The sequence below is a fragment of the Coregonus lavaretus genome (assembly GCF_964263955.1).
Source record: "Coregonus lavaretus genome assembly, chromosome: 7".
NCBI classification, from domain to species: domain Eukaryota; kingdom Metazoa; phylum Chordata; class Actinopteri; order Salmoniformes; family Salmonidae; genus Coregonus; species Coregonus lavaretus.
In genome coordinates this window covers 58162269-58187244 of record NC_139994.1, presented here as the reverse complement: position 1 = coordinate 58187244, position 24976 = coordinate 58162269, and the positions used below count along the sequence as shown (strand labels likewise).

At 43.2% G+C, this 24976-nt stretch overlaps 1 protein-coding gene across 4 annotated transcripts in view; it reads right to left on the bottom strand.

The window, feature by feature from the left end:
* Nucleotides 1–5569: 5569 nt before the first annotated feature.
* tnk1 (tyrosine kinase, non-receptor, 1) overlaps nt 5570–24976 on the bottom strand; it is a 28312-nt gene continuing 8905 nt past the window's right edge. The window contains exons 1-15 of one of the 4 annotated variants that reach the window (XM_084165053.1): nt 23053–23229; nt 17099–17283; nt 16600–16670; nt 16282–16479; nt 15817–15969; nt 15397–15527; nt 15001–15147; nt 14698–14824; nt 14312–14458; nt 12017–12111; nt 11375–11596; nt 9755–9828; nt 9040–9551; nt 8848–8943; nt 5570–7350 (exon numbers count right to left, since the gene is read on the bottom strand). In XM_084165053.1, the coding sequence (XP_084021179.1) occupies nt 7147–7350; nt 8848–8943; nt 9040–9551; nt 9755–9828; nt 11375–11596; nt 12017–12111; nt 14312–14458; nt 14698–14824; nt 15001–15147; nt 15397–15527; nt 15817–15969; nt 16282–16479; nt 16600–16670; nt 17099–17283; nt 23053–23066 (2376 nt within the window). In that variant the 5' untranslated portion in view covers nt 23067–23229 and the 3' untranslated portion in view covers nt 5570–7146. Of the gene's footprint in view, nt 7351–8847; nt 8944–9039; nt 9552–9754; nt 9829–11374; nt 11597–12016; nt 12112–14311; nt 14459–14697; nt 14825–15000; nt 15148–15396; nt 15528–15816; nt 15970–16281; nt 16480–16599; nt 16671–17098; nt 17284–22975; nt 23230–24976 lie in introns of those variants that run through there. The other 3 variants (XM_084165054.1, XM_084165055.1, XM_084165056.1) reach the window with 3 other exon arrangements.

Here is a 24976-nt window from a genome sequence, read left to right as displayed (position 1 = left end):
TCGACAGTTGCAGAAATTTGCACTAAAGCAGAAGAGATGTGGATTGAACCAAAAACCTTTGGGTTACAAGGGAGGGACCAAACCCCAGCGCTACTGCCTACACATAAATGGTACTTATTTTCATATGTTTGACATCGACAGTTGCAGAAACATTGAATAAAGCAAAAGGTGAGTTTTGAACCCAAAACCTCTTGGTTGCAAGGCAAGGATCCAAGCCATGAGCCAGCCAGTGCCTTCTCCACACAAGTTGCACATCTCTTTGTAGCTTTGAAATTGACACATAGAAGAAAATAGACTACTTTAAATAAAGAGTGACTGCCTTTAAAAAGCAAGGAATACCTCTGAAAACGGCATCCATATGAGTCAGTTATTCTAGTGTCAAAATTGACTACAAAGTGTAAATAGGATAATTTTGGTCATAGTCAGTCTCGTCTAAAACTGAGTTTGGAACATACGTGCGTCACAACGGGTAAATGAAGGTTGGGTTTTGATTTGATGATATCCATTTGCCCACTAACATGGGGTAAACAGCTGCAGTGATTGCTCTCTATCCGATAGCATAGACAGTGAGTCAGACCTGCCCAGCAGCTCCAAATTTGTTTAAGTGAGAAAACACGTCGCATATTTTACTTGCGAAATACTGCACCAAACACCTTAGATGTAAAATTGCGCAACTAAAACATCCTCGGCAAAAACGTCAATATTAATTACAGACACCAACATAGAAGAAAGCAAAGGCAAGGTTTAAACCCACAACATTTTGAAGTAAAGGGTAGGAGCTAGGGAAGGAGACTAGGGGCCATAATGGAATTGGAAAGAAGAAAAGCCTGTAAGGCAGGATACATTTTTCCAATTAGTAACAGATGTCATTCATTTAACAGGGCTTCATAAACACTGCTCTCCACCCCACCCTCAGTGGCCTAGCTGTCTCTGTCTCTCACAAAACCTAGGCCGGGATTCAATCCGATCGCAGGTTATAGACATTGCGGCTTTGAAAGGCAAATCCCATTCTCGGTAAACACTGCATATGTTGGCTCAATCGGCAATTGCCTTTAAAGCTAGAGATGTTTTTTTTTTGCATGGGCTGCATCTCAATCCACCGCATAAAAGCTGCAATGCCTAGAACTTGTGACGGATTGAATCTCGGCCCTAGTGTAAAACTACAGGTCACACTGAACGAAAGATACAAAACTGGTCTATTTACCACAAATAATAATTGTTTGACCTAATACAAATACAAAACACTTTCCCCAAATAGTGCATAAAGCAGGGGTAGGAAACCCTGTTCCTTGAGTGCTGCAGGTACTGCAGGATGTTGTCACAATTAGGCACCACACTGAGCTAATTGATCAGTTCAGTGATTGTCTAAATTCAACACACCTGGTTAAAAAGATGAACTGCTGCGGTACTCCAGAACCAGGGTTGCCTACCCCTGGCATAAAGAGTCAACTTCATACTCACCCCATGAACAAATCAATTACACTAGGAATACACGAGAGAGATGTCCCAATCAGATCTGGGTTCAAATACTATTTGTGTAGGCATTCACCTTTGTGAACGTGACACCCCTAGTTCTAATATGAAATACAATGATTCATACATGTACAGTGGTCTATAGATTAGGCAAAGATTCAATCCGATAGGAGGTTATAGGCTATGCTGCTTTTAAAAAAGTGGATTTTTTTTATGTTCCTGCGTTTGCGGAGATCGCATTTACTGTTAAATGCTGAATACAGGTGCAGCTCAATACATTTTAATATTATGGAAAAGTTAAGTAATTTCAATAATTAAATTGACAAAGTGACACTCATCGTGGATTAATTACACAAAAAGTGAAATAGTTCAAGCCTGTATTTGTTTTAATTTTGATGATTATGGCTTACAGCTCATGAAAACCCCAAATTCAGTAGCTCAGAAAATTAGAATATTGTGAAAAAGTTCAATATTGTAGACTCAAGGTGTCACATTCTAATCAGCTAACTAATTCAAAACACCTGCAAAGGTTTCCTGAGCCATTAAATGGTCTCTCAGTCCAGTTCAGTAGGCTTCACAATCATGGGGAAGACTGACTTGAGGGAGGTGGATCATATCCATAGGCTGCTAGAACTCGAGCTTGAGGCAGGCAACCTCGGCGAGTCGGCAGACTGGGAGAGATCCACTGCCCTAAAGGCGCAGCTAAGGGAGGTGCATTAGCGGAAGGCTCGCGCTTTCTTGATGCGGGCGCGTAGTGGTTTTATAGAACACGATGAAACATGTTCGGCCGTGTTCTTTAAAATCAGTAAGGGAAAGGCAGAGTAGGAAGGTAATGTATGGGGTTAGGGAAGAAAGCGGTAGAGTAGTGAGAGAGACAGAGGAAATGGTCAAGGTGACCACGGAGCATTTCCGAGGTTTCTTTCAAGAAAGGGCAGTAGATGCAGAGCAGGGAAATGTGTTTTTAGAACACCTGTCCAGGCATGTGCCGGAGGACATTAGAAAAGCAATGGAGGCTGAGATCTCCCTAGAAGAGGTTAGGAGCTCCCTCAGGAGGATGGGACAAGGGCAGGTGCCCGGGATGGATGGGTTGCCGGCTGAGTTTTACCTCAAGTTTTGGGGTATACTTGGGCCAGTAGTCCTCGAAGTCTTGAAGGCCATCCTCGAGACAGGGGTCCCGGGGGGATCGATGGCCGTAGGTGTGCTGTCACTTCTGTACAAGAAGGGGGACGCCACAGATCTCGGTAACTGGCGACCGTTGACCATGCTGTGCGTAGACTACAAGCTACTTGCGAAGGTTCTAGCGGACCGGTTGCGCACAGCCCTTCCCTACGTCGTCCGTGAGGATCAGACATGTGGGATAGAGGGACGCTCTATTAGGTGGAACCTGAGTTTGATCAGGGACTCCATTGCTTGGGCAGAGGATAGAGGGCTGCCGCTAATGGTAGCAGCACTCGACCAGGCTAAAGCCTTTGATCGAGTGAATATATATTTTCTTTTCAGGGTGTTAGGTTTTGGGGAGAAGTATATAGGGTGGATCCGTGCTTTATATGTCGGAGCAGGGTGCCGGGTGAACGTAGATGGTCACATGGGTGACTTTTGACCTTGAGTCTGGGGTCAGGCAGGGGTGCCCGCTCTCGGCACTCCTCTTCGTTCTGTACATGGAGCCTCTGGGGGCTGCCATTAGGACAGAGGGTGCAGGCATGCTTATCCCTGGAAGCGGTGGGCTGCATGTTAAGATGACCCAGTACGCAGACGACACTTCCTTGTTGCTATGCAAGAACTTGTGCCTGACTAGGTCCCTTGCCATCATAGGGGAATTCACCCGAGCATCGGGAGCGGTCCTCAATCACGCTAAGTCATCCGTTAAGTATTTCGGAAGATGGCGTTGGGAGGACGGATGTGCCTGGGGGGGGTTCTCTCTCTGTAGTGGGGCCCTGAAGATTCTCTGGGTCCTTTTTGAGACCTCTGGCTCAGCGACGCTGAACTGGAACAGGAGCATCGCAGTGGTGCAGAGGAAGGTGGGGATGTGGAGGGCTAGGTCATTGTCTTTTATAGGCAAGGTCCTGGTCCTCAAGGTGGATGTGTTGCCGTCACTATTGTATATGGCGTACGTCTACCCATTGCCAGAGAGTCTGAGTGCCTCTAGTGAGGCTGGTGTTCCAGTTCATGTGGGGTGGCAGGCAAGAGTATGTCGCGAGGGTACGCATGCTCTGTCCCATCGGGTAGGGGGGTACCACATTTCCCCCTAAAGCTGGATTCAATTTTTGTTTCATATTTGTTGACTGAGCTGGCTCATCCGGTAATACACCCGTCTGGTTACTTCCTGCGGGTGTTCTTCTCTTACCAGGCGAGAAGCGTAATGGTGTGGACTAACACGGGTCCTCGGGCGGAACAGCTGCCGTGGCACTTTGGCTATGCGGCTAAGTGGCTGCGTGGTCACCCCGAGGTTGAAGTAGCCCGAGTAGGTTTAGATCACAGGCACCTGTACGAGGAGGTGAGACGGGGAGGGTGTCCCGGGCCGGTATTGGGTATCCCGGCTGGGGTTTGGGAAGGAGTGCAGGTGCAAGGTCTGGATAACAGGCTCAAGGACCTGAATTGGTTGAGCCTCCATAAGGGCTTGCCCGTACGGGCGTGGCTTGACTCGATCCCCCACCTGCCCAAGGCCAACTTGTGGCGGGGAGGAGACGGTGCGCCATGTTTTTTGGGACTGTGCTTTCGCCGGGGTAGTATGGGCTAGGGCACAGGGTCTGATAGGCAGGGTGAGAGGGGATTTTGTGGTTACATGGGCTAGGGTAGAGAGAGGGGTAGGGAGAGCGAGGGGGACGGTTAGGGACAGGTTTCTGCTCTGGCTTCTCATAAGCCTCTTTAAACAGGGTTTGTGGGAGGCTAGGCAGAAATTGGAAAGGACAGGGGGAGAAGGGGGTGGAGAGAAATTTGAGGGGGAGGATGAAGGGAGAGGAGAAGAAGTGGGGGCAGCATGCTGCTCGGGAGAGGTGGAAGGGGGGTTTAGGGTTAGTGTAGAGGGGGGTGTTTAGGTTTAGTATAGAGGGGTAGGGAGGAGGGTGTTTTTGTGGCTGGGTAAAAAGGGGAGGGAAGGTGCTCCCCTGAGGTGTATTTAGTGTTATTGTTTGTGGCGGTATATAAGATGTGAATTTTTTGTGGCTCAGCGGGTAGAGCGTGGCGTTTGTAACACCATGGTTGTGGGTTCGGACCCCGGGGCCGCCCACGTAAAATGTAAGCACGCATGACGGGAAGTACAGCGTCTGCTAAATGGCATAGTGTTGAATTATTATGATGGGGTTGTTGGTTGGTTGGTTAATAGTGATGGGGTGGTGGAAAGAGGAGGGTGAGGGATACAGGAGTGAGTATGGTGTGGCGTGATGCAAATATTGTATGGAAATGATTTATGATGTATGGTTTTTGTAAGATTTTAATAAAACCCCTTAAATCAGAAGACAGTCATCAACACCTTCCGCAAGGAGGGAAAGCCTCAAAAGATCATTGCTAAAGAAGCTGGCTGTTCACAGAGTGCTGTATCCAAGCATATTCATGGAAGTCGAGTGGAAGGAAGAAGTGTGGTAGGAAAAGGTGCACAAGCAACAGGGATAACCGGAGCCTTGAGAGGATTGTCAAGCAAAGGCCATTCAAAAATGTGGGGGAGCTTCACAAGGAGTGGACTGAGGCAGGAGTCAGTGCATCAAGAGCCACCACGCACAGACGTATCCAGGGAATGGGCTACAACTGTCGCATTCCTTGTGTCAAGCCACTCCTGAACCAGAGGCAACGTCAGAAGCGTCTTACCTGGGCTAAGGAGAAAAATTACTGGTCTGTCGCTCAGTGGTCCAAAGTCCTCTTTTCAGATGAAAGTAAATGTTGCATTTAATTTGGCAATCAAGGTCCCAGAGTCTGGAGGAAGAGTGGAGAGGCACAGAATCCAAGTTGCTTGAAGTCCAGTGTGAAGTTTCCACAGTCAGTGATGATTTGGGGAGCCATGTCATCTTCTGGTGTTGGTCCACTGTGTTTCATCAAGTCCAAAGTCAACTCAGCCATCTACCAGGAAATGTTAGAGCACTTCATGCTTCCTTTTTTTTTTTTTTGTGATCCAATTGACATTTTAGTCATTTAGCAGACACTCTTATCCAGAGCGACTTACAATTAGGGAGTGCATACATTTTTCATACTGGCCCCCCGTGACAAGCTTTATGGAGATGCTGATTTCATTTTCCAGCAGGACTTGGCACCTGCCAACACTGCCAAAGGTCCCAATACCTGGATCAATGACCGTGGGATTACTGTTCTTGATTGGCCAGCAAACTCGCCTGATCTGGACCCCATAGAGAATTTATGGGTTATTGTCAAGAGGACGATGAAACACGAGACCCAACAATGCAGACGAGCTGAAGGCCGCTAACGAAGCAACCTGGGCTTCCATAACACCTCAGCAGTGCCACAGGCTGATCGACTCCATGCCATCCGCATAGATGCAGTGATTCATGCAAAAGGAGCCCCAACCAAGTACTGACTACATGTACAAGAACATACTTTTCAGAAGGCCGACATGTCTGTATTAAATTTCCTTTTTTCACTGCTCTTATGTCATATTCCCATTTTCTGAGATACTGAATTTGGGGTTTTCATGAGCTGTAAGCCGTAATCATCAAGATTAAAATAAATACAGGCTTGAACTATTTCACTTTTTGTGTAATTAATCCACGATATGAGTTTCACTTTGTCAATTGAATTATTGAAATTACTTAACTTTTCCACAATATTCTAATGTATTGAGCTGCACCTGTATGTCGGCTCAATGGGAAATTGTCTTGTGGTTTCAAAGCATGATCAATTAGTTTTTTTGTAATTGTGAATCTCAATTACACAGATTCGTGCTTGATTTTAAAGAGGTCCTGGTTGACGGTTCAAACCTCATACCTTGTTGTTTTTTGCACATTCATTTTCCCGAACCCAAAATAGTAGTGGCAGAGTGCCAGGGGAGCCTGAAAGGAGTAAGGCAGGTTCACGACATAAGGGAGGCGTTCTCATTACTCCCATCTTGCTGGAAGCATGCTGAAGTACAGGTTAACATAAGGCCACCTCCCTCCATAGTAGTGTTAGATTCTCCAGCCCTGTGTGACCAGCTCCTGCTGTAGTTTTATAGACAGCATAATGTGAAGCTTACAACTCTCAACCAAAGAGGTCAATAAGGAAGTCAAAGCAGTGAGAAATGCCAAACACTTCCTGTGAAAGGAAATGATATCACACTGTGTACCCTCTTGATTCTACAACATCCCAGCTGTACCAACTTTGTGTAGAATTGAGGGGCATGAGCCACATGTACACCACTAGCTCATGCACATTTTGTATCAACAATTTATTCAACAAATATAATCAATGTTAATACAATATATACAAATTAATCATGATACAACTATTTTTGAGAACAGAGGATGTGGCAGTTTGTCACGTCGTTAAAAAAAATACTGTTAACAGAACTGTAAAAAAATGATAAAAATAGTATTTGAGGACTGTAATGTCTATGGTTCACTCCATATATATTCAATTCATTTTGCATCCTCCTTCCATCTATTCAATTCCTAAAATTCCTTGTCAGTTCCTCTTAAATGTTGTAAAGCTTTCTTGTCCCCAGTTTCCAGTATTCCTCCATCCCTGCACCTCTCATTCTCCTCCTTGTCTCTCCATGGCAGCAGGGGATGCCTCTCTCTCTCCGTCCCTCCTCTTCCTCTCTCCTCCTCCAGTCCTGTCCTCCCGTACCATTCTGATCAAGTAGCGACTGGCCTGCTCTAGATCCCACTGGTAGCGGGACAGGATCATGGCGCAGTGGTCACGAGAACACAGACTCAGAGAGTACAGGTGCTCCATCTGAGAGTGAAGGAGAGAGAAGAAGAGAGAGAGAGAGAGAGGGGAGTGAGCACAAGGTTGGGGCATCATATCTAGTATTAATTACAAACACAGCTGATCCAAATACTTTTTTTTTTAGGGGGTAGATCAGCTTTAATATTGCAGATAGATTGTAACTTCCATTAATGTAATTATCTGCATCACTTCAAATCCCCCATATGTTTTTTTCTCTCGCATATATATATATATATATATATATATATATATATATATATATATATATATATATATATATATATATATATATTATACATACATATATAATATACATACATACACATCCTTTATTAAAATATATTTCCCTTTATTACTTTCCAACCCCACCACCCCTCCCCTAATTGGAGTAAACTAGTGAACAACAATGCTTAGGCGTCTACTTCCAGCTTATTCATACTATATACATTTTATGGACACAGTCAATTCTACAATAATTATATTTTGTTTGTTTTTACTCCTGAACTTCCTCTACCCTCAACCTTCTATGATCATTTTTATGATGTCCATCCGGTTTGCTTCTATATTCCATATCTTTCTAACTGTGCTCTTTCACAAAAGCTCTGAACCTATAACCTATATACTTATTATGGACACAGTATGCTTTACATTAGTTATCTTGTTATTAGTTGTTATTAGTCCCATCCTTCAACTCCATTCAACACCTCCCATCTATCTCTTAACACCATCCATATTGGATTTCTATTTGCCATATTTTTCAACTGTACTGTGATGTTTTACAAAAGTTAGGAACCCTTCTATTCTCATTGTTTCTACAGATTGTAAATTGAGAATAAACATTTTTGCTAAAAGTATTATTATATTATTGATCGATTGACTATGACTTTTCAGATCACCCAGTAGTGCTATCTGCAGGGTTAGCTCCAGGTAAATATTGCAATCCTTTAGCCATTCCTGGACCTGTGTCCAAAAACAAGCTACAAATGGACAGTACCAAAACAAATGATCTAATGATTCTGTCTCTTCGCAGCAAAATCTGCAGAGCTGGGAAGATTGTATCCCCCATATAAAAAATATTCTGTTGGTATCAAGAATTTTGTATAATAATTTAAATTGAAAAATTCGAAGTTTTGAATCCGGCGTCGTTTTGCGTATCAGTTCATAAACACTATGCCATGGAATCGGTACATCAAAAATCTCTTCCGAACTATTTTGCAATCTATTTGGGACGGCTGTCAATCCTTTGGTCCTTAAATGAAATTGGTATACTTTTTTATTTATCACAATTTTCTTTAACCAATTATGTTCTTTAATGCAGGGCCGACAGACAAGTTCCTTACTCTTTCCTCTTCCATTTTCGCAGTAATGCTGCAATTATTTGGTTGTAATACCTAATTTTTGTATTCTTAGTAAACTACGTTGCTCAATGGAGAATACATTTTAAGTATATGTAAATAAAATATGCATTATTACATAAGAATTATAAGAGAAATTCTGTCTCACCTTGAGTTGTTGCTGGGCCCTTATAGGGTTCCACTCATTGCGGCGAAGTGCGTTCCGAACCTCCTCATTGGTCACTCCATGCACTGCCTCCATGACCTGACCAATCAGAATACCTTAATATGTTAGACCAATTAAAAGAGCCTGAATTGTCTTAAGACCTCAAGAACTAAAGACCATACATCCATTCCATACCTGTGCTATGACGGCTTCCCTGGTGCGTTGCACATGAGGCGGGTACCTCTCCCTCTCTCGTTCCCTCACCACCCTCTCCTTTTCTTGATCCCTCTCCTTGTTCCCATAGTCATCCAGTGCTGGTGTTGACCGTGCCATGTGGGCCATCTTGCCCAGATTACTTCCCCCCATGGTCTGCGGTGGTTGAGGCTGGGCTGGCTGTAGCATCTGCTGCTGCGGATGTGTTGGAGGCTGTGGAGGCCACAAGGTGCCTGGGACTGGATTTGCAGTAGGCCTCTGATCTCGGATCATCACCTGGGGGATCTTGAAGCGTTTGAGGTTGGGCAGGGGCGGGCGAGGCGGGGGGTTGATGCTGGCCTCGCTGAACCTACGGGGGTCCTGCTGCATCACCGTGCTGCGGGCCACCATGGCACTGGGGACGGGTCCACGACGGGGGTCCACCCTGACCCCTACTACCGTCTGAATCCTGCTCTGGGGATCGCTCAGGACAGACTCCAGACTCCTGGACATACCTGGGGACAGAGGGATAGTTCTATTAAACACATTTATTTATTTTGTACAAAACATGTACAGTATACAGCATGTGTGTGGGTGGGGGGGGTTGTCCCTAGTTGGTATCGAAATTGCGACCCTTTGCTCTCGATGCCAGTAGAAGATGGAGAACATGTTAGTATCAGCCATATGTTGATCAAAGAGCTCTGCTTGACGTCGTTACCTGACATTTTCTGTAAGTTGGAGCCCTCCTCCTCTCTAGCTCTGTTTGCTGGGCCGCTCCTCCAGGTTACGCTCCTGAAAAGGTCAGATAACAACACACAGGTAAATACACACTGATCATGGGCAATGTTCCCTCTAAGCTGTGCGCGGGCCGCAGCTCCCCCGGGACTGCTGTGCAGAAGAAATATCAGCTTGTGCAGAGAAGCACGAGATTCAACTTTCTAGAGTTTTCCCCATTAGTTAACACTATCAACGTTTCCCTTTTCTGATGGACTTGTGATCGAATCAACGCAATATTAGCCACTTTCAATGCACCGAAACAAAACGAACTATGCAAGACTTAGTATGCAAAACTAACTATGCAAGAGATGTTGTTGTAGGCAGAACACATCGGAGTAGGATTCTATTGCATTGACAGGCACGACTCAGGCCCGTACTCTACACAGACCGTTGCGCAATAACGAATCAGAGCTGCAGTAGGCCTATAAACAAATAGACCATTGCCATATATGGATCAGTGCCATTCACTTTGAACTGGACTGTGTTTATAGCATGAGCGGTCGTGAGTAGATGCGCTTGTTTTGAGATCAAAGCGAGAGCTGCATGTAGCCAGGTGTGCACATTGTTAATATCCTTTGCTAGTTAGTGAATTATTAGCCCAGTTATTGATAATGTGTAGTCAGCAATAGGGGAGTGATTGCTTCCTACAAGAGCACTAAACTTTGAAAAGCGAGTCAGGTAAAGAGATTTTTTTTGTCTTAAAGGGGCAGTGTTGTATTTTGAGACAGGCTTGAATAAGCTAAGTAGACTAGGCAGAGGGTAGCATAATTTGTCTGATTCTCTGTAATAATGATTGGGAATAATGATGCATTTTATTTTGTAAAGTGGATTCTTGCATCAAACAACAACATTTTGAGTCACCTTGTCTGAAGGACAAGTGGGTAAACAGGTTAATGTCAAGCCCTGCATGTAGGCCTACATTGAACACCACACATTGGCTGCATCTGTAGGCTGAACGAGCTATTTCCATGTTAAAATGTTATGGGATGCATTTTCTCCATTGTTTTTGATGGTAGGCCACTCTGGTAGGCCTACATTATGATTAAATAGCCACAGTAGCCTACTTGGCCACTGTTAAAACTGTAACTTAAAGCGGGTACAGCCTCAGTGTTCACAGTAAACGCGCGTTGGAAGTTGCACAGAAGTTTCACAACATTCAAGTTTGCGCTCAGCAGACCTGAAATTTGCTCAGTGATGAAAATTGTAGAGGGAACATTGGTCATGGGCCATAGGATGTACACTCAAAGGTTTAAAGTCATACTACATTCATCATATAGCTATGGGTTGGGTAGGTTGTTACATTTCCTCATGGTGGAATGTTTACAAAAGAAAACTGCTGAATACTAAGTGGAAAGCTATCAAGTTTGGAGGTAGGTGGTTAATTCACCAGCTAAGACCCTCCTGCAGTCGGTTTCTGCCTTAACTAACTCGTCATTGTCAAACATTGCAAGAAAACAGCGCTGTTGAATGCAGGAACCAAGGATAGCATACAACATGATTAAAGCCCAGCAGCAAAACATTATCCAAGCCTTATCGAAACCTAATTCAAAACTTGACTGACTCATCGAGGCGCTCCGGGGTGCCCCAGCTACGGTCGGGGTGGGTGTCTCCATGCCCTGTGTGCTGCAGACTGCCCCTCAGAGGGGGAGAGATGAGGCTGGAGGCAGAAGGACCAGGGGCAGCAGGAGGAGCAGGGGAGCTGCTGGGGGCAGCCAGGCTCGGGGGGAACCAGCCCACTGTCAGGGTCCTCTGGTTCTGACCCTTCCACTCACACAGCTCCAGACTACAGGAGAACAATCACATTAAGAAACCAGTGAATATCATACAATTTCAACCAATGATTTATAACTGTTTATACTGACTTATAGACTAACTAAAAATATCAACTGCTCATAAATCCTTAACCACCCTCTTGACACAATTTTACAAAAGTCCCTGCATAATGTAAATTGTTAGCCAAGTTAATAAAAGGAGAGAGAGCGTAGTGTAATTGTAAGATTCTCGTGATAAAGAATTTGATAATACCCCCCCTCTCAAGAATTACCACAAGGGGGCAAGAATGTGAGGATTAGGGTTAACAGTCAAATCAGGGTTGGAATGCAGTTCAAGAGTGGAGCTCTTTGAAGGAACAGGTTTAACGAATGAACCCCTCTTTCTTTATGTCCATAAATATTTCCCTTCTTCCCATCCCCCTCTCTCTCACCCATGGTCTATGACAGTCACTGGGTCTTTGGACAGCAGAGTGAGTTTCCTAGGTTCCGCAAAGTCCCTCACAGCACGCACCTCCATAGGCTGAGCCTGGATAGAGGGAGCAGGGGAGGGGAAAACCATTTAAGTCCGTCTCAAAGTGAAAATGCCCTGTATTTTGGTCACTGCCGACATGCTTAAAAAGTAAACATGTTTATGAACCACTGGATTAGAGCAGGGTTTCCCAAACTCAGTCCTGGGGCCCCCCCTGGGTGCACGTTTTGGTTTTTGCCCTAGCACTACACAGCGGATTCAAATAACCAACTTATCATTAAAGCTTTGATTATTTGAATAAGCTGTGTAGTGCTAGGACAAAAAACAAGACGTGGGGCCCAGGACCGAGTTTGGGAAACACTGGACTAGAATGTATTATGTGAGTATAATGTAAATGTTAGTATGTATGTATGTATGTATGTATGTATATATATATATATATAACTTTTGACCAGTAGTGAGTGAGTGAGTTTATATATATATATATATATATATATATATATATATATATATATATATATATATACATACACACACACACACACACATACACAACCGGTCAAAAGTTTTAGAACACCTACTCATTCAAGGATTTTTCTTTATTTTTTACTAATTTCTACATTGTAGAATAATAGTGAAGACATCAAAATAACACATTTGGAATCATGTAGTAACCAAAAAAAGTGTTAAACAAATCAAAATATAGAGATTCTTCAAATAGCCACCCTTCGCCTTGATGACAGCTTTGCACTCTCTTGGCATTGTCTCAACCAGCTTCACCTAGAATGCTTTTCCAACAGTCTTGAAGGAGTTCCCACATATGCTGAGCACTTGTCTGCTGCTTTTCCTTCACTCTGCGGTCCGACTCATCCCAAACCATCTCAATTTGGTTGAGGTCAGGGGATTGTGGAGGCCAGGTGATCTGATGCAGCACTCCATCACTCTCCTTCTTGGTAAAATAGCCCTTACACAGCCTGGAGGTGTGTTGGGTCATTGTCCTGTTGAAAAACAAAATGATAGTCCCACTAAGCCCAAACCAGATTGGATGGCGTATTGCTGCAGAATGCTGTGGTAGCCATGCTGGTTAAGTGTGCCTTGAATTCTAAATAAATCACAGACAGTGTCACCAGCAAAGCACCCCCACACCATCACACCTCCTCCTCCATGCTTCACGGTGGGAAATACACACGCGAAGTTTCTCTTCATCCACATTGCGTCTCACAAAGACACAGCGGTTGGAACCAAAAATCTCAAATTTGGACTCCAGACCAAAGGACAAATTTCCACCGGTCTAATGTTCATTGCTCGTGTTTCTTGGCCCAAGCAGGTCTCTTCTTTTTGGTGTCCTTTAGTAGTGGTTTCTTTGCAGCAATTTGACTATGAAGGCCTGATTCACACAGTGGCCTCTGAACAGTTGATGTTGAGATGTGTCTGTTACTTGAACTCTGTGAAGCATTTATTTGGGCTGCAATTTCTGAGGCTGGTAACTAATGAGCTTATCCTCTGCAGCAGAGGTAACTCTGGGTCTTCCATTCCTGTGGCAGTCCTCATGAGAGCCAGTTTCATCATAGCGCTTGATGGTTTTTGCGACTGCAAGAACTTTCAAAGTTCTTGAGATTTTACGTATTGACTGACCTTCATGTCTTAAAGTAATGATGGACTGTCGTTTCTCTTCGCTTACTTGAGCTGTTCTTGCCATAATATGGACTTGGTCTTTTACCAAGTAGGGCTATCTTCTGTATAGCCCCCTACCTTGTCACAACACAACTGATTGGCTCAAACGCATTAAGAAGGAAATAAATTCCACTAATTTAATTTTAAGAAGGCACACCTGTTAATTGAAATGCATTCCAGGTGACTACCTCATGAAGCTGGTTGAGAGAATGCCAAGAGTGTGCAAAGCTGTCATCAAGGCAAAGGGTGGCTATTTGATGAATCTCAAAATAAAATATATTTTGATTTGTTTAACACTTTTTTGGTTACACTATGAAATACAATGTAGAAAATAGTAAAAAAATAAAGAAAAACCCTTGAATGAGTTGGTGTGTCCAAACTTTTCACTGGTTATGTATGTATGTATGTATGTATGTATGTATGTATGTATGTATGTATGTATGTATGTATGTATGTATGTATGTATGTATGTATGTATGTATGTATGTATCTATGTATGTATGTATGTATGTATATATATATATATATATATATGTATGTGTGTATAATAAATGTACATGGAAATATATGTATAGTGTGTTACCTCTGCTACCAGAGTGGTGAGCTGGGAGAAGGTGGGTCGGTCGGATGGGGTGCAGGCCCAACACTTCCTCATCACAGAGTAGAGTTCCTGAGGACAGTCAGGGGGTCGCTCCATACGCTCTCCCTCCCGCTCCACCCTCCACAGGATCTGAGGAGAGAAAAAAAAGAGGAATGTTTAATGACAAAGACATTGCAATGTAGAGATATTGAATATGTTTGTGGTCACACACAATATTGAACATTTTATTTTGCACAAAGGGCTCAAATATTTCAGAAGTCGCACAAATGCTTGGAGCCTTGACTCCTTGTGAGTCATGGTTCACCTTAAAGTGCTCTACCTACAAGGTGTACAAAACTGTCTCCTCCAGACTCAATTTCTACACATACCTGTCTGCCAGATAGCCCCAGCCAAGGCTCCTCACAATAGGTGAACATCTCCCAGAGGAGGACTCCAAACATCCACACGTCAGAGGAGTGGGTGAAGGAGCCCAAACGCAGACTCTCTGGGGCACACCTGGAGGGAGCAAGAGAGAAATGGAATTACTACAAACTGACAATCATTCAGCAAAGAAAATCCCACAGTAGTATTATCTCCACATCGGCTTCCATTAGGTTACACTGCTAAACAATCAATGACTTGTAAATAACATATCCCCCCACAAACTCCTTCATGTTTCCTCCTCAGCTCACCAGGCGAAGGGGATGCGTCTGTGGGCTGTCATCATGTAGTGATCCGTCTCCTGGCTCAGGCCCCTCATCAGCCCAAAGTCCCCGATCTTCACCATCTCCCTGGAGGCCAGCAGAACATTCCGGGCAGCCAGATCCCTGTGAATGAACCTGGGGGAGATATAGCACAGGCACACTTTACCAGCCAAAACCACAAATGATACTGGTTTTCATTGGATAGAAGTGTCTTCATCCGCCTCTGGTCAAATTTGATTGGCTTTCAGGAAATGTCAATCAATTGAGGACTAAATGGATTACGTTGGTCAGAGGAATTGTTTACATTTAGGGTTACAGTAAAGTTAGTGGTTAAACTGGCATATGTGGTTGTAGTCCGTAGAGTGGGACTGTTTCGTGTCTCACCTGCGACCCTCCAGGTACTCCATGCCTGCTGCTATCTGGGTGGCAAAGAGCCAGAGGCGTGCCAGGGGGTACTCGTACTGGCGAGAGCGCAGCGTGTCATATAGGGACCCCAGAGATGCCAGCTCTGTCACCTGGGGGAAGGTCAATCGGGTTTTAAAGGGACTTATTTTATTATGAGGATTTTACATTTTCCCTCAAATTCGCTAAGTGAATTCTTTGATAAACATAACATCAGAATGACCATTGAATGTTTCTTTAAATTTGAATGGCTGTATTTGAATAACCGATCTACCGAATATAATATTAGCCTATTGGGGCCAGGAATGAAAGGAGACAAGATTTCAATGTAGAAATATGAGCAATACTAAATATGTTTTATCCTCCATCTTTCAGAGGATAGAAAGAATATGGCAGTCTCACCATCTTGAAAGGCTGTGTGAGCACCACTCCATAGAGGCGGATGATGTTGGGGTGGTCTAGCGACTGCATGGTGGTCACCTCCTGGAGGAAGTCTGTCAGGGTGTCCGTCTGTCTGGACAGGCTACTCTTCAGAGACTTCACCGCCACAGGCAGCTGTCACGGCAACAGCAAGGAGAAGGGGAAAGATGGATGAGTTAGGTGTACTGATGAATAACATTTGGGATCGATTATAATGCAATTTTCTTTGATCAGGGATATACTGTAATGCAATTTCTATTGATCGGGGATATACTGTAATGCAATTTCTATTGATCTTTTTGAAGATATCTTACCCTGTGTGTCTTCTAAACAGACAACCTAGCTCTGGCTTTTCACTAGTACTACTGCATATCCACATTCATAACGTTGGACTTGGTGAGTAAAATTAAAAGTTAAATAGTGTCCCACTATTACAAATTCACTCACCACTCTCCCAGTGGGGGTCTGCCACTCTCCCCTCTTCACCACGCCGAAGGAGCCCATGCCCAGCTTCTCCCCCAGAGATAGCTCAGTGTCCTGGATCAGACAGGTGAGGGCCCGCCCTCCTGTCTCCTGGCCCTGCCCCTGGCCGGGCCCCACATTGCCCCATTGGTCACCCCCCTCCGGACCACGGCCACTGAAGACCTGGGATAAAATATATATATATATATTTATAGATATATATATATATATATAAAAATAATACGTTTTACAATTAACAATCTTCAAGGAAATACATTGTGGGGAGTGGTGTACAGGTCTTACCTTGGTTATCCATGACTTTGGCCTCATGGTGATCCTGTAGCGTTGCACAGCCTTCCATAATCTTCTCTGTCCTACATGTCAACAAATACAATTACAATCAGAACAAATGACATTACCATTGATCATACAACAAAATAGATCAACAGCACTTACAATTCATTATTCTACTGTAACCCACTAATCTACTGGTAGTGTCAACATGGAGGATAGTTAGCTGAAGTCAGTTGTGGCAAGATGGTATACAGCTATGATTTAAAAAAAAGTTGCATGTTCGTGTTGCGGAGAAGTTTAGCATTTTAGCTAAGACTAACCCTTTTCCTAACCTTAACCTAATTCCCCTAGCCTGCTGCGTTAATTATCCTAACCTGCTGCCTAAGTTCTCCTAATTTGCTATGCAAAGTCACATTAGTCCGTAACTGTATACCATCTGGTGAAAACAGCAAAGCTCTGATACAAATCAGTTGGAGGCAACTGTGTTGGAGAAAAATAGAGCACTGACCTGGTTTGCTGATGCCAATCTGCTCTAGGTCAGACTCCTTGACGTAGGTGAAGTGTTCTATGCAGGTGATGTTGAGGCCGTCCCGGACACGCACGTAGAACCTCTCCAACTGGACCTCGGCCAGGAGTTGGTACAGCCACTGAGTGTCCTGGTCCATCAGCATGACCCTACAGGGCACCACAGCACTAGTGGGTTCAAAGGTCAAAGGGTCAGAGAAGATGGAGGGTAAGAGTCACGTAAAGGTGCCGTTTCCGTCGGCCCTAAGAGCTACGCTGGCTGGAATTGCATGAAGTACCAGCGTTAGCCTACTTGCTACCATCATGCTGCCCAAAGTTAAAGAAGGTTGGAAAAATGGAGAGGACAGTGTTTCGCTATCATTACCTTTTAAAATAAACAAAAATATGTCTACAAGCAATTGTTACAGCAACAGGAAACTACCTTCAAGAGCTTTTTCCAAATACTGGTGGACTCAATTAACAAAATAATGGACGATCTGACCAGAGAGGTCCAGGACCTTAAGAACAGTTTGCAGTTCTCCCAGGGAGAGGTGGATGTCCTGAAAGAGATTTGCAGCAAGATGACAACAAACTGTAAGTCCACTCAAGTAGACATCAGCACTGTCTGTGAATCATGAGACCTGGATGGAGTCTGAGGAGAAAGTGAGAAAAATTATCACAAAAAGCTGCAGATGGATCATAGGAAGATTGAGGTTGAGCCCACAGGTCTGGAAAACCTGTAACCAGCCCAGGTGACAGACCTAGGCCAATAGTGGTCAAGTTCCTAAGGTTCAAGAACAAGACGGCTGTTCTGGAGAGAGCCAAGAAAGTGAGAGGAACCAACATCTTCCTCAACGAGGACTTCTATGAAGCTGTGCGCCAGAGGTGGAAAGAACTTAACCCAGCTATGAAAGCTGCCAGAGAGCGTGGCAGCAACGACAAGCTCATTGTCCACCCTCCCTCCCTAAAGCCTGGGAGGAATGAGAGAGCCACGCTTCAGGGTCAGTAGCTTCACCCACACACACACACACACACACACACACACACACCATCTGATAAACAATGTATTTATTTGTATTTTACCATAATACAGTGCCTTCAGAAAGTATTTATACCCCATTTACATAAGTATTTCACACCCCTTTGCTATGACACTCCAAATTGAGCTCAGGTGGATCCAATTTCCTTTGATCATCCTTTAGATGTCACCAGAGAGAGAGGAAGAGAGAAGCCCAATTCGGCAGAAAATCTTTCTCCCTCTAGCAGGTGCTGTTTTTTCGGCATTTTGCCCACCAAGCAAGGAGTTTTTGTATGGTGGTCAATGAGTGTCGAATTTGGTAAACGTAAAAAATATGGTTTATTTGCTACGCAAGGTTTATTTGCTCGAATAGAAGTTTCATAATGCTTAAGTTGTTACGAGTGTACTGATGACATACACTATATATATATATATATATATACATAAATATGTGGACACCCCTTCAAATTAGTGGATTTGGCTATTTCAGCCACACCCGTTGCTGACAGGTGTATAAAATCGAGCACACAGCCATGCAATCTCCATAGACAAACATTGGCAGTAGAATGGCCTTACTGAAGTGCTCAGTGATTTTCAACATGGCACCGTCATAGGATGCCACCTTTCCAACAAGTCAGTTCGTCGAATTTCTGCCCTGCTAGAGCTGCCCCGGTCAAATGTAAGTGCTGTTACTGTGAAGTGGAAACATCTAGGAGCAACAATGGCGCAGCCGCGAAGTGGTAGGCCACACAAGCTAACAGAACGGGACCACCAAGTGCTAAAGCGTGTAAAAACCGCCTGTCCTCGGTTGCAACACTCACTACAAAGTTCCAAACTGCCTCTGGAAGCAACATCAGCACAATAACTGTTCGTCAGGAGCTTCATTAAATGGATTTCCATGGCCGAGCAGCTGCACACAAGCCTAAGATCACCATGCGCAATGCAAGCGTCGGCTGGAATAGTGTAAAGATCGCTGCCATTGGACTCTGGAGCAGTGGAAACGCATTTTCTGGAGTGATGAATCACGCTTCACCATATAATTTATTTTTTTATATTTAATCCATTTGAATTCATGCTGTAACAACAAAATGTGGAATAAGTCAAGTGGTATAAATACTTTCTGAAGTCACCCAGGTAAGGGCTAAGAATAGCCCATATTAATATACAGTATGTAGCCTTACAAATAAGTTTAATGAAATCACTAACATTGGATAACATTCATATACTGTTCATCTCTGAAACTCACTTAGAGAATTCCTTTGATGCTACAGCAGTAGCAATACAAGGATATAACATCTACAGAAAAGACAGGAATGCCTATGTTGGAGGCGCTGCTGTATATGTTCAGAGACATTACTGTAAAGCTTAGAGAGGATCTCATGTCAAATGTTGTTAAAGTGTTGTGGTTGCAAGTTCAGCTGCCTCATCTAAAGCCTATTCTTTTGGGGTGCTGCTATAGACCATCAAGTGCTAACAGTCAGTATTTGGATAATGTGTGTGCAATGCTTGATAGACCTCTGTTAACATCACACACACTATTTTCCGGGTGACCCAAACATTGACTGGTTAGCAACTAGATGTCCTCAAGAGGAATATTCTAACTGGGACTAATGCCTGTAATATGACCCAGGTTATCACTCAACCAACTAGAGTGCATCCCAATAGTTTTGGATCTGTGACATCCACTTGTATTGATCATATCTTCACTAATGCTGCAGAGCTCTGCTCCAAAGCAATATCAGTTCTCATTGGCTGCAGTGACCATAACATTTAGGCAATAACAAGTAAAGCCAAAGTGCCAAAGTTTGGACCTAAAGTAATGTAAAAGAGATCATACAAAATGTTCTCAGGACTCTTTTGTTGAAGATGTAAAACACATGTATGTTGGTCTGATGTGTATGAGGAAGTGAATCCAGATGCAGCACTGGAAGTATTTGTAAAATTATTCATGCCAGTTGTTGACAAGAATGCATCTGTTAAGAAATTAACTGTGAGAACTGTTAGAGCCCACTGGATTGATGATGAATTGAAAAATGGTATTGTTCAAATAAATCATGCAAAAGAGGTGGCAAACAAGTCAGGCTGCTCAGCTGATTGGTTGACATACTGTAAACAGACATTTTGTGACTAAACTTAACAAAAAGAAGAATAAATTATATTACCAAACCAAGATAAAAGACATAAAACACAATGAAAAAATACTTTGGAGTACCTTAAATGATATCATGGGCAGAAAACCCAATTAATCTCCATAGTTCATTGAATTTGATGGGTAATTTATAACAAAACCTTTCGATATTGCCAATCATTTCAATGAATATTTCACTAGTAAAGTGGAAAAACTCAGAAGTGAAATGACAACACTGAACCATCATAATTTTTGTATAAAAGCTTGAATAATGAAAGAGAAGGATTGCTGTTTTGAATTTGGTCAAGTTAGTGTGGGAGAGGTGGAAAAACGATTGTTATCCATCAATAATGATAAGCCACCAGGTATAGACAACCATGACAGGAAACTATTGAGATTGGTAGCAGATTGTATTGCCAACCCTATTTGCTATATCTTTAACCAAAACCTAAAGGAGCATGTGTGTCCACCAGCGTGGAAGGAAGCTAAAGTAATTCCACTGCCTAAAAATAGTAAAGCACCCTTTGCTGTCTCTAACAGCCACCCAATCAGTTTTCTGCCTGTTCTTAGTAAACTGATGGAGAGAATTGTGTTTGACCAAATACAATGCTATTTGTCAGAGAACAAGTTAACTACTGAACTTTCAGCATGCATATAGAGAAACACACTCAACTTGTACTATACTGACTCAGATGATAAATGATAAATGGATATTAAGAATAGTTGAGCTGTGTAGTTAGATATCAGTGCAGCCTTTGACGTTATTGATCATAAATTGTTATTGAAAAAACTCACTTGCTATGGCTTCACATCACCTGCCATCACATGGTTGGAGAGTTATTTATCCAATAGAAGCTTCTCTAACATCAGATATGTACAGTGTGGTGTCCCTCAGGGCAGTTGCCTTGGGCCATTACTCTTATCTGTTTGTACAAATTATTTGCCACTGGTCTTACACAAAGCTAGAATGACTATGTATGTGGATGATTCCACACTCTACATGTCCGGTAATATGGTCAAGTGCAGAAAAGAAAGATTTAGCAAAACTGCAGCTGGCTCAAAACAGAGCAGCACGCCTTGCCCATAACTGCACATCAACAAAATGCATGCCAGTCTTTCCTGGTTGAGGCTTGACAAGAGATTAACTGCTTCTCTTCTAGTTTTTATGAGAAATATTACTGTGACGAAAATTCCAGATCGTATGCATAATCAAATATCATTCAGCTCAGACACCCTTACATACCCCACAAGTCCAAAACAAATTCACGGCAACGCACAGTTTTATACAGCGCAATGATCGCATGGAACTCCCATCTCCAATTACTCAAGCAAACAGCTTGAACAACGGATTAAACAACATCTCATGGAATGGTGGGGACTGTGAGGGGACACACACAGACACACACCTTTTTTAGTTGTATTGTTTGTATTTTTTTTAATTGTATATCGTTGTATTTTAAATGTGTGTAACTGTCCTTTTCTATTAGTGCATCAGCGTTTTGTTACTTGTCATGTTTTGTGCGGACCCCAGGAAGGGTAGCTGCAGCTTCTGCAAAAGCTAATGGGGATCCAAATAAAGTATCAGGATGGTCCGGTTCCATTAGTAGAACAATGCATCCTTCCTTTGTCAAAGTAGTTTCTAACTAGAATGGGTAGGTAAGTAAGAAAGGGTTCCACTACATAGCTTTCACCAGTCCAGTCAGTGATCACCTTAAGGGAGGATGCATTTCAAGCCAATTCCAAGAAACAGCGTAAGCACTGCCTTGTTGCTCATTCCCAGCAGCTACACCAATTGAATATTATGCATAATTCAATTGAGAAGTCACTGATTTTGTTCAGTGGAGGAACATCGGAAGTCAAAGAGCCACAATTCAATAACGAGCCAGCCTGTTTTACCGTAACTCTGTTCAAAGTTCACATACCAGCCTCTTCTGGTCGCTATGGACACCCTTAACAAGAATTCAACAATAAAAGTCCTCAGCTGACGTGCTGTCTAACATAAGAGGGAGCTGAGTGTGACAGTTTTCAGTACCAGCCAAACACTAACAGACCTTTGTTTTGAATCAAATAAACACCATAAAAAACCCTAATGAGCAAATACATTTAACCTGGCACCAAAGTCACAGTGTCAGCTGAATCAAGTTTGTTATATCACGTTTGTTGGGGGAAATCCTATCACCCCTGACAACATGGGACACGTTCACATGGACAAAGAACCAGTTACAGAAACAAAGAGGGTATATAAGAATATAGCAGATGAGGGGAAGGGCGATGATTGAGGAGGAGAATTAACCGATGGAGGATGGGCAGAGAGGGAGGGACAGGAAACAAAGAGATGAAGGTGTGTTAGACAGCCAAGGAAGAAGTGACTCACACAGAGGGATAGGGTAACAGTGGTTTAAATGTGGTGTAGACATAGTAAATGGTATTGAAGAGGAACCAACGCTCTTTCAAGGAACCGTACAGGCATCAACGTCCTAAACCCAGACGTTGAAATGTTAATGTGTGTGTGAATGGGATGGGAGATGTTTTACAAGTCTAACCAGCTGTTTCACATAGTAGTCATGTAGAGAATCACAGGATGCTCTAACACACGAACACTAAAGATATTGTGTGGAATGTGGATAGGTATCACTCAATGCTAATGTGGCATGGCATCTCTTAGAATAAGCCAGTGGGTGTTAATCACTTACAGTCTCACTGTTTACCGCTACCACATATAAAGCTAATCATACCTCAACATTTGTGCCCATCCTTCTGTTCTTAAATCAGGTAACTTATTTTTGCTATTTCTGCTCAGCTCCTACATCACCTTCGAAATAGCATTTCTTGCAGTCTCAAAGCACGAAAGCCCACACGTCTGTTGCTCAGAGACTACTGGAAGCGCATGTTCTTCTCTCTCAGTCTTGATCTCAAAGTTTGCAATTCACAAAGAGGCGTAACCTGTGACTCCAAGCTGCAACTTCCAACAACTACTTAACGTCTATCTAACTATACACGTTATTTCATGTCCTTGTCTGTGTGTGGACTTCCGCGTCATGGAATTACCGCCATAAAACACCCACAGAGTTATCAGTAGAGAGAAGGGTGTGAGTCAGAGGCCTTCTCCATTCCTGTGTCAACTACTCTGGGAAACACTAACCAGTTATCTCACATAAACTGTCTGACATAGGAGATATAACACGTGTATGTCTATGTCCTAGCTGATGATGGGTACCTGAAGTGGGTCCAGACTATAGCTTTGCTAACAAATGAAGACCATATACATTTTGTATTTTCACAGACAGACAGAAACGCATTGATGCAGATAGACGCAAGAAGGGGCTAGCCCGGACAAGCACTTTTCCTGTCAAAACACATTCCCAAGGACAACTCCCATCCCCACACCCAACTATCTCATGAGAGACACAATCCTGTGCCAATTCTGCAGTAAAGACACGTGAGCAACCAAACACAGGTCATTTCTCACACATGCCATTGCTTTGAGGTCATTCAGCTTTATGTACACAGGAATACATCTTTAACCCACTCAGCGACTGAATAATCATAGGATGAGTGTGAGGAGAGAGAGGTAGCTATAGGGTTTGGGTCTATTTGCTCTTCCATGAAGGATTTGGGAGGCTTTGTTTACATTTGAGGATATGTCTTTTGGTGCTGGTTGGGTGGGTGCACTCAAGATCAATTGAGACCAACTAATGTGGTAACTAGTAACCTAACGGGGTAACCAGTAACATAAGCATTTCGCTGCACCTGCCATAAAACCTTCAAATCGGTGTATGCTACCAATAAACTTTGATTTGATAACTGGAAAAGTCTGAAAACCCACTGGATACATAATCCCTGATAAACTGGGATTCTAACAAAAAGAAAGTTTGACAAAGCTTAATGATAACACAATAAACGTGTATAACGTCTCCTTATAGAGAAGGGCTCTTGTAACAGAATGCATGGACTGACTGACTCAGTCTGAGTCATAACACCACCAATCTACATCAGTCAACAAAGGGAGTGCCTTCAAGCAATCTGTGAGTAGCCTGAAAGTTTAGTAATTATTTCAGAGAGAGAGAGAAGAGAGACAGAGATTATATAATATATATATACAGTGGGGAAAAAAAGTATTTAGTCAGCCACTATTTGTGCAAGTTCTCCCACTTAAAAAGATGAGAGAGGCCTGTAATTTCATCATAGGTACATGTCAACTGTGAAAGACAAATTGAGAAAAAAAAATCCATAAAATCACATTGTAGGATTTTTAATGAATTTATTTGCAAATTATTGTGGAAAATAAGTATTTGGTCACCTACAAACAAGCAAGATTTCTGGCTCTCACAGACCTGTAACTTCTTCTTTAAGAGGCTCCTCTGTCCTCCACTCGTTACCTGTATTAATGGCATCTGTTTGAACTTGTTATCAGTATAAAAGACACCTGTCCACAACCTCAAACAGTCACACTCCAAACTCCACTATGGCCAAGACCAAAGAGCTGACAAAGGACACCAGAAACAAAATTGTAGACCTGCACCAGGCTGGGAAGACTGAATCTGCAATAGGTAAGCAGCTTGGTTTGAAGAAATCAACTGTGGGAGCAATTATTAGGAAATGGAAGACATACAAGACCACTGATAATCTCCCTCGATCTGGGGCTCCACGCAAGATCTCACCCCGTAGGGTCAAAATGATCACAAGAACGGTGAGCAAAAATCCCAGAACCACACAGGGGGACCTAGTGAATGACC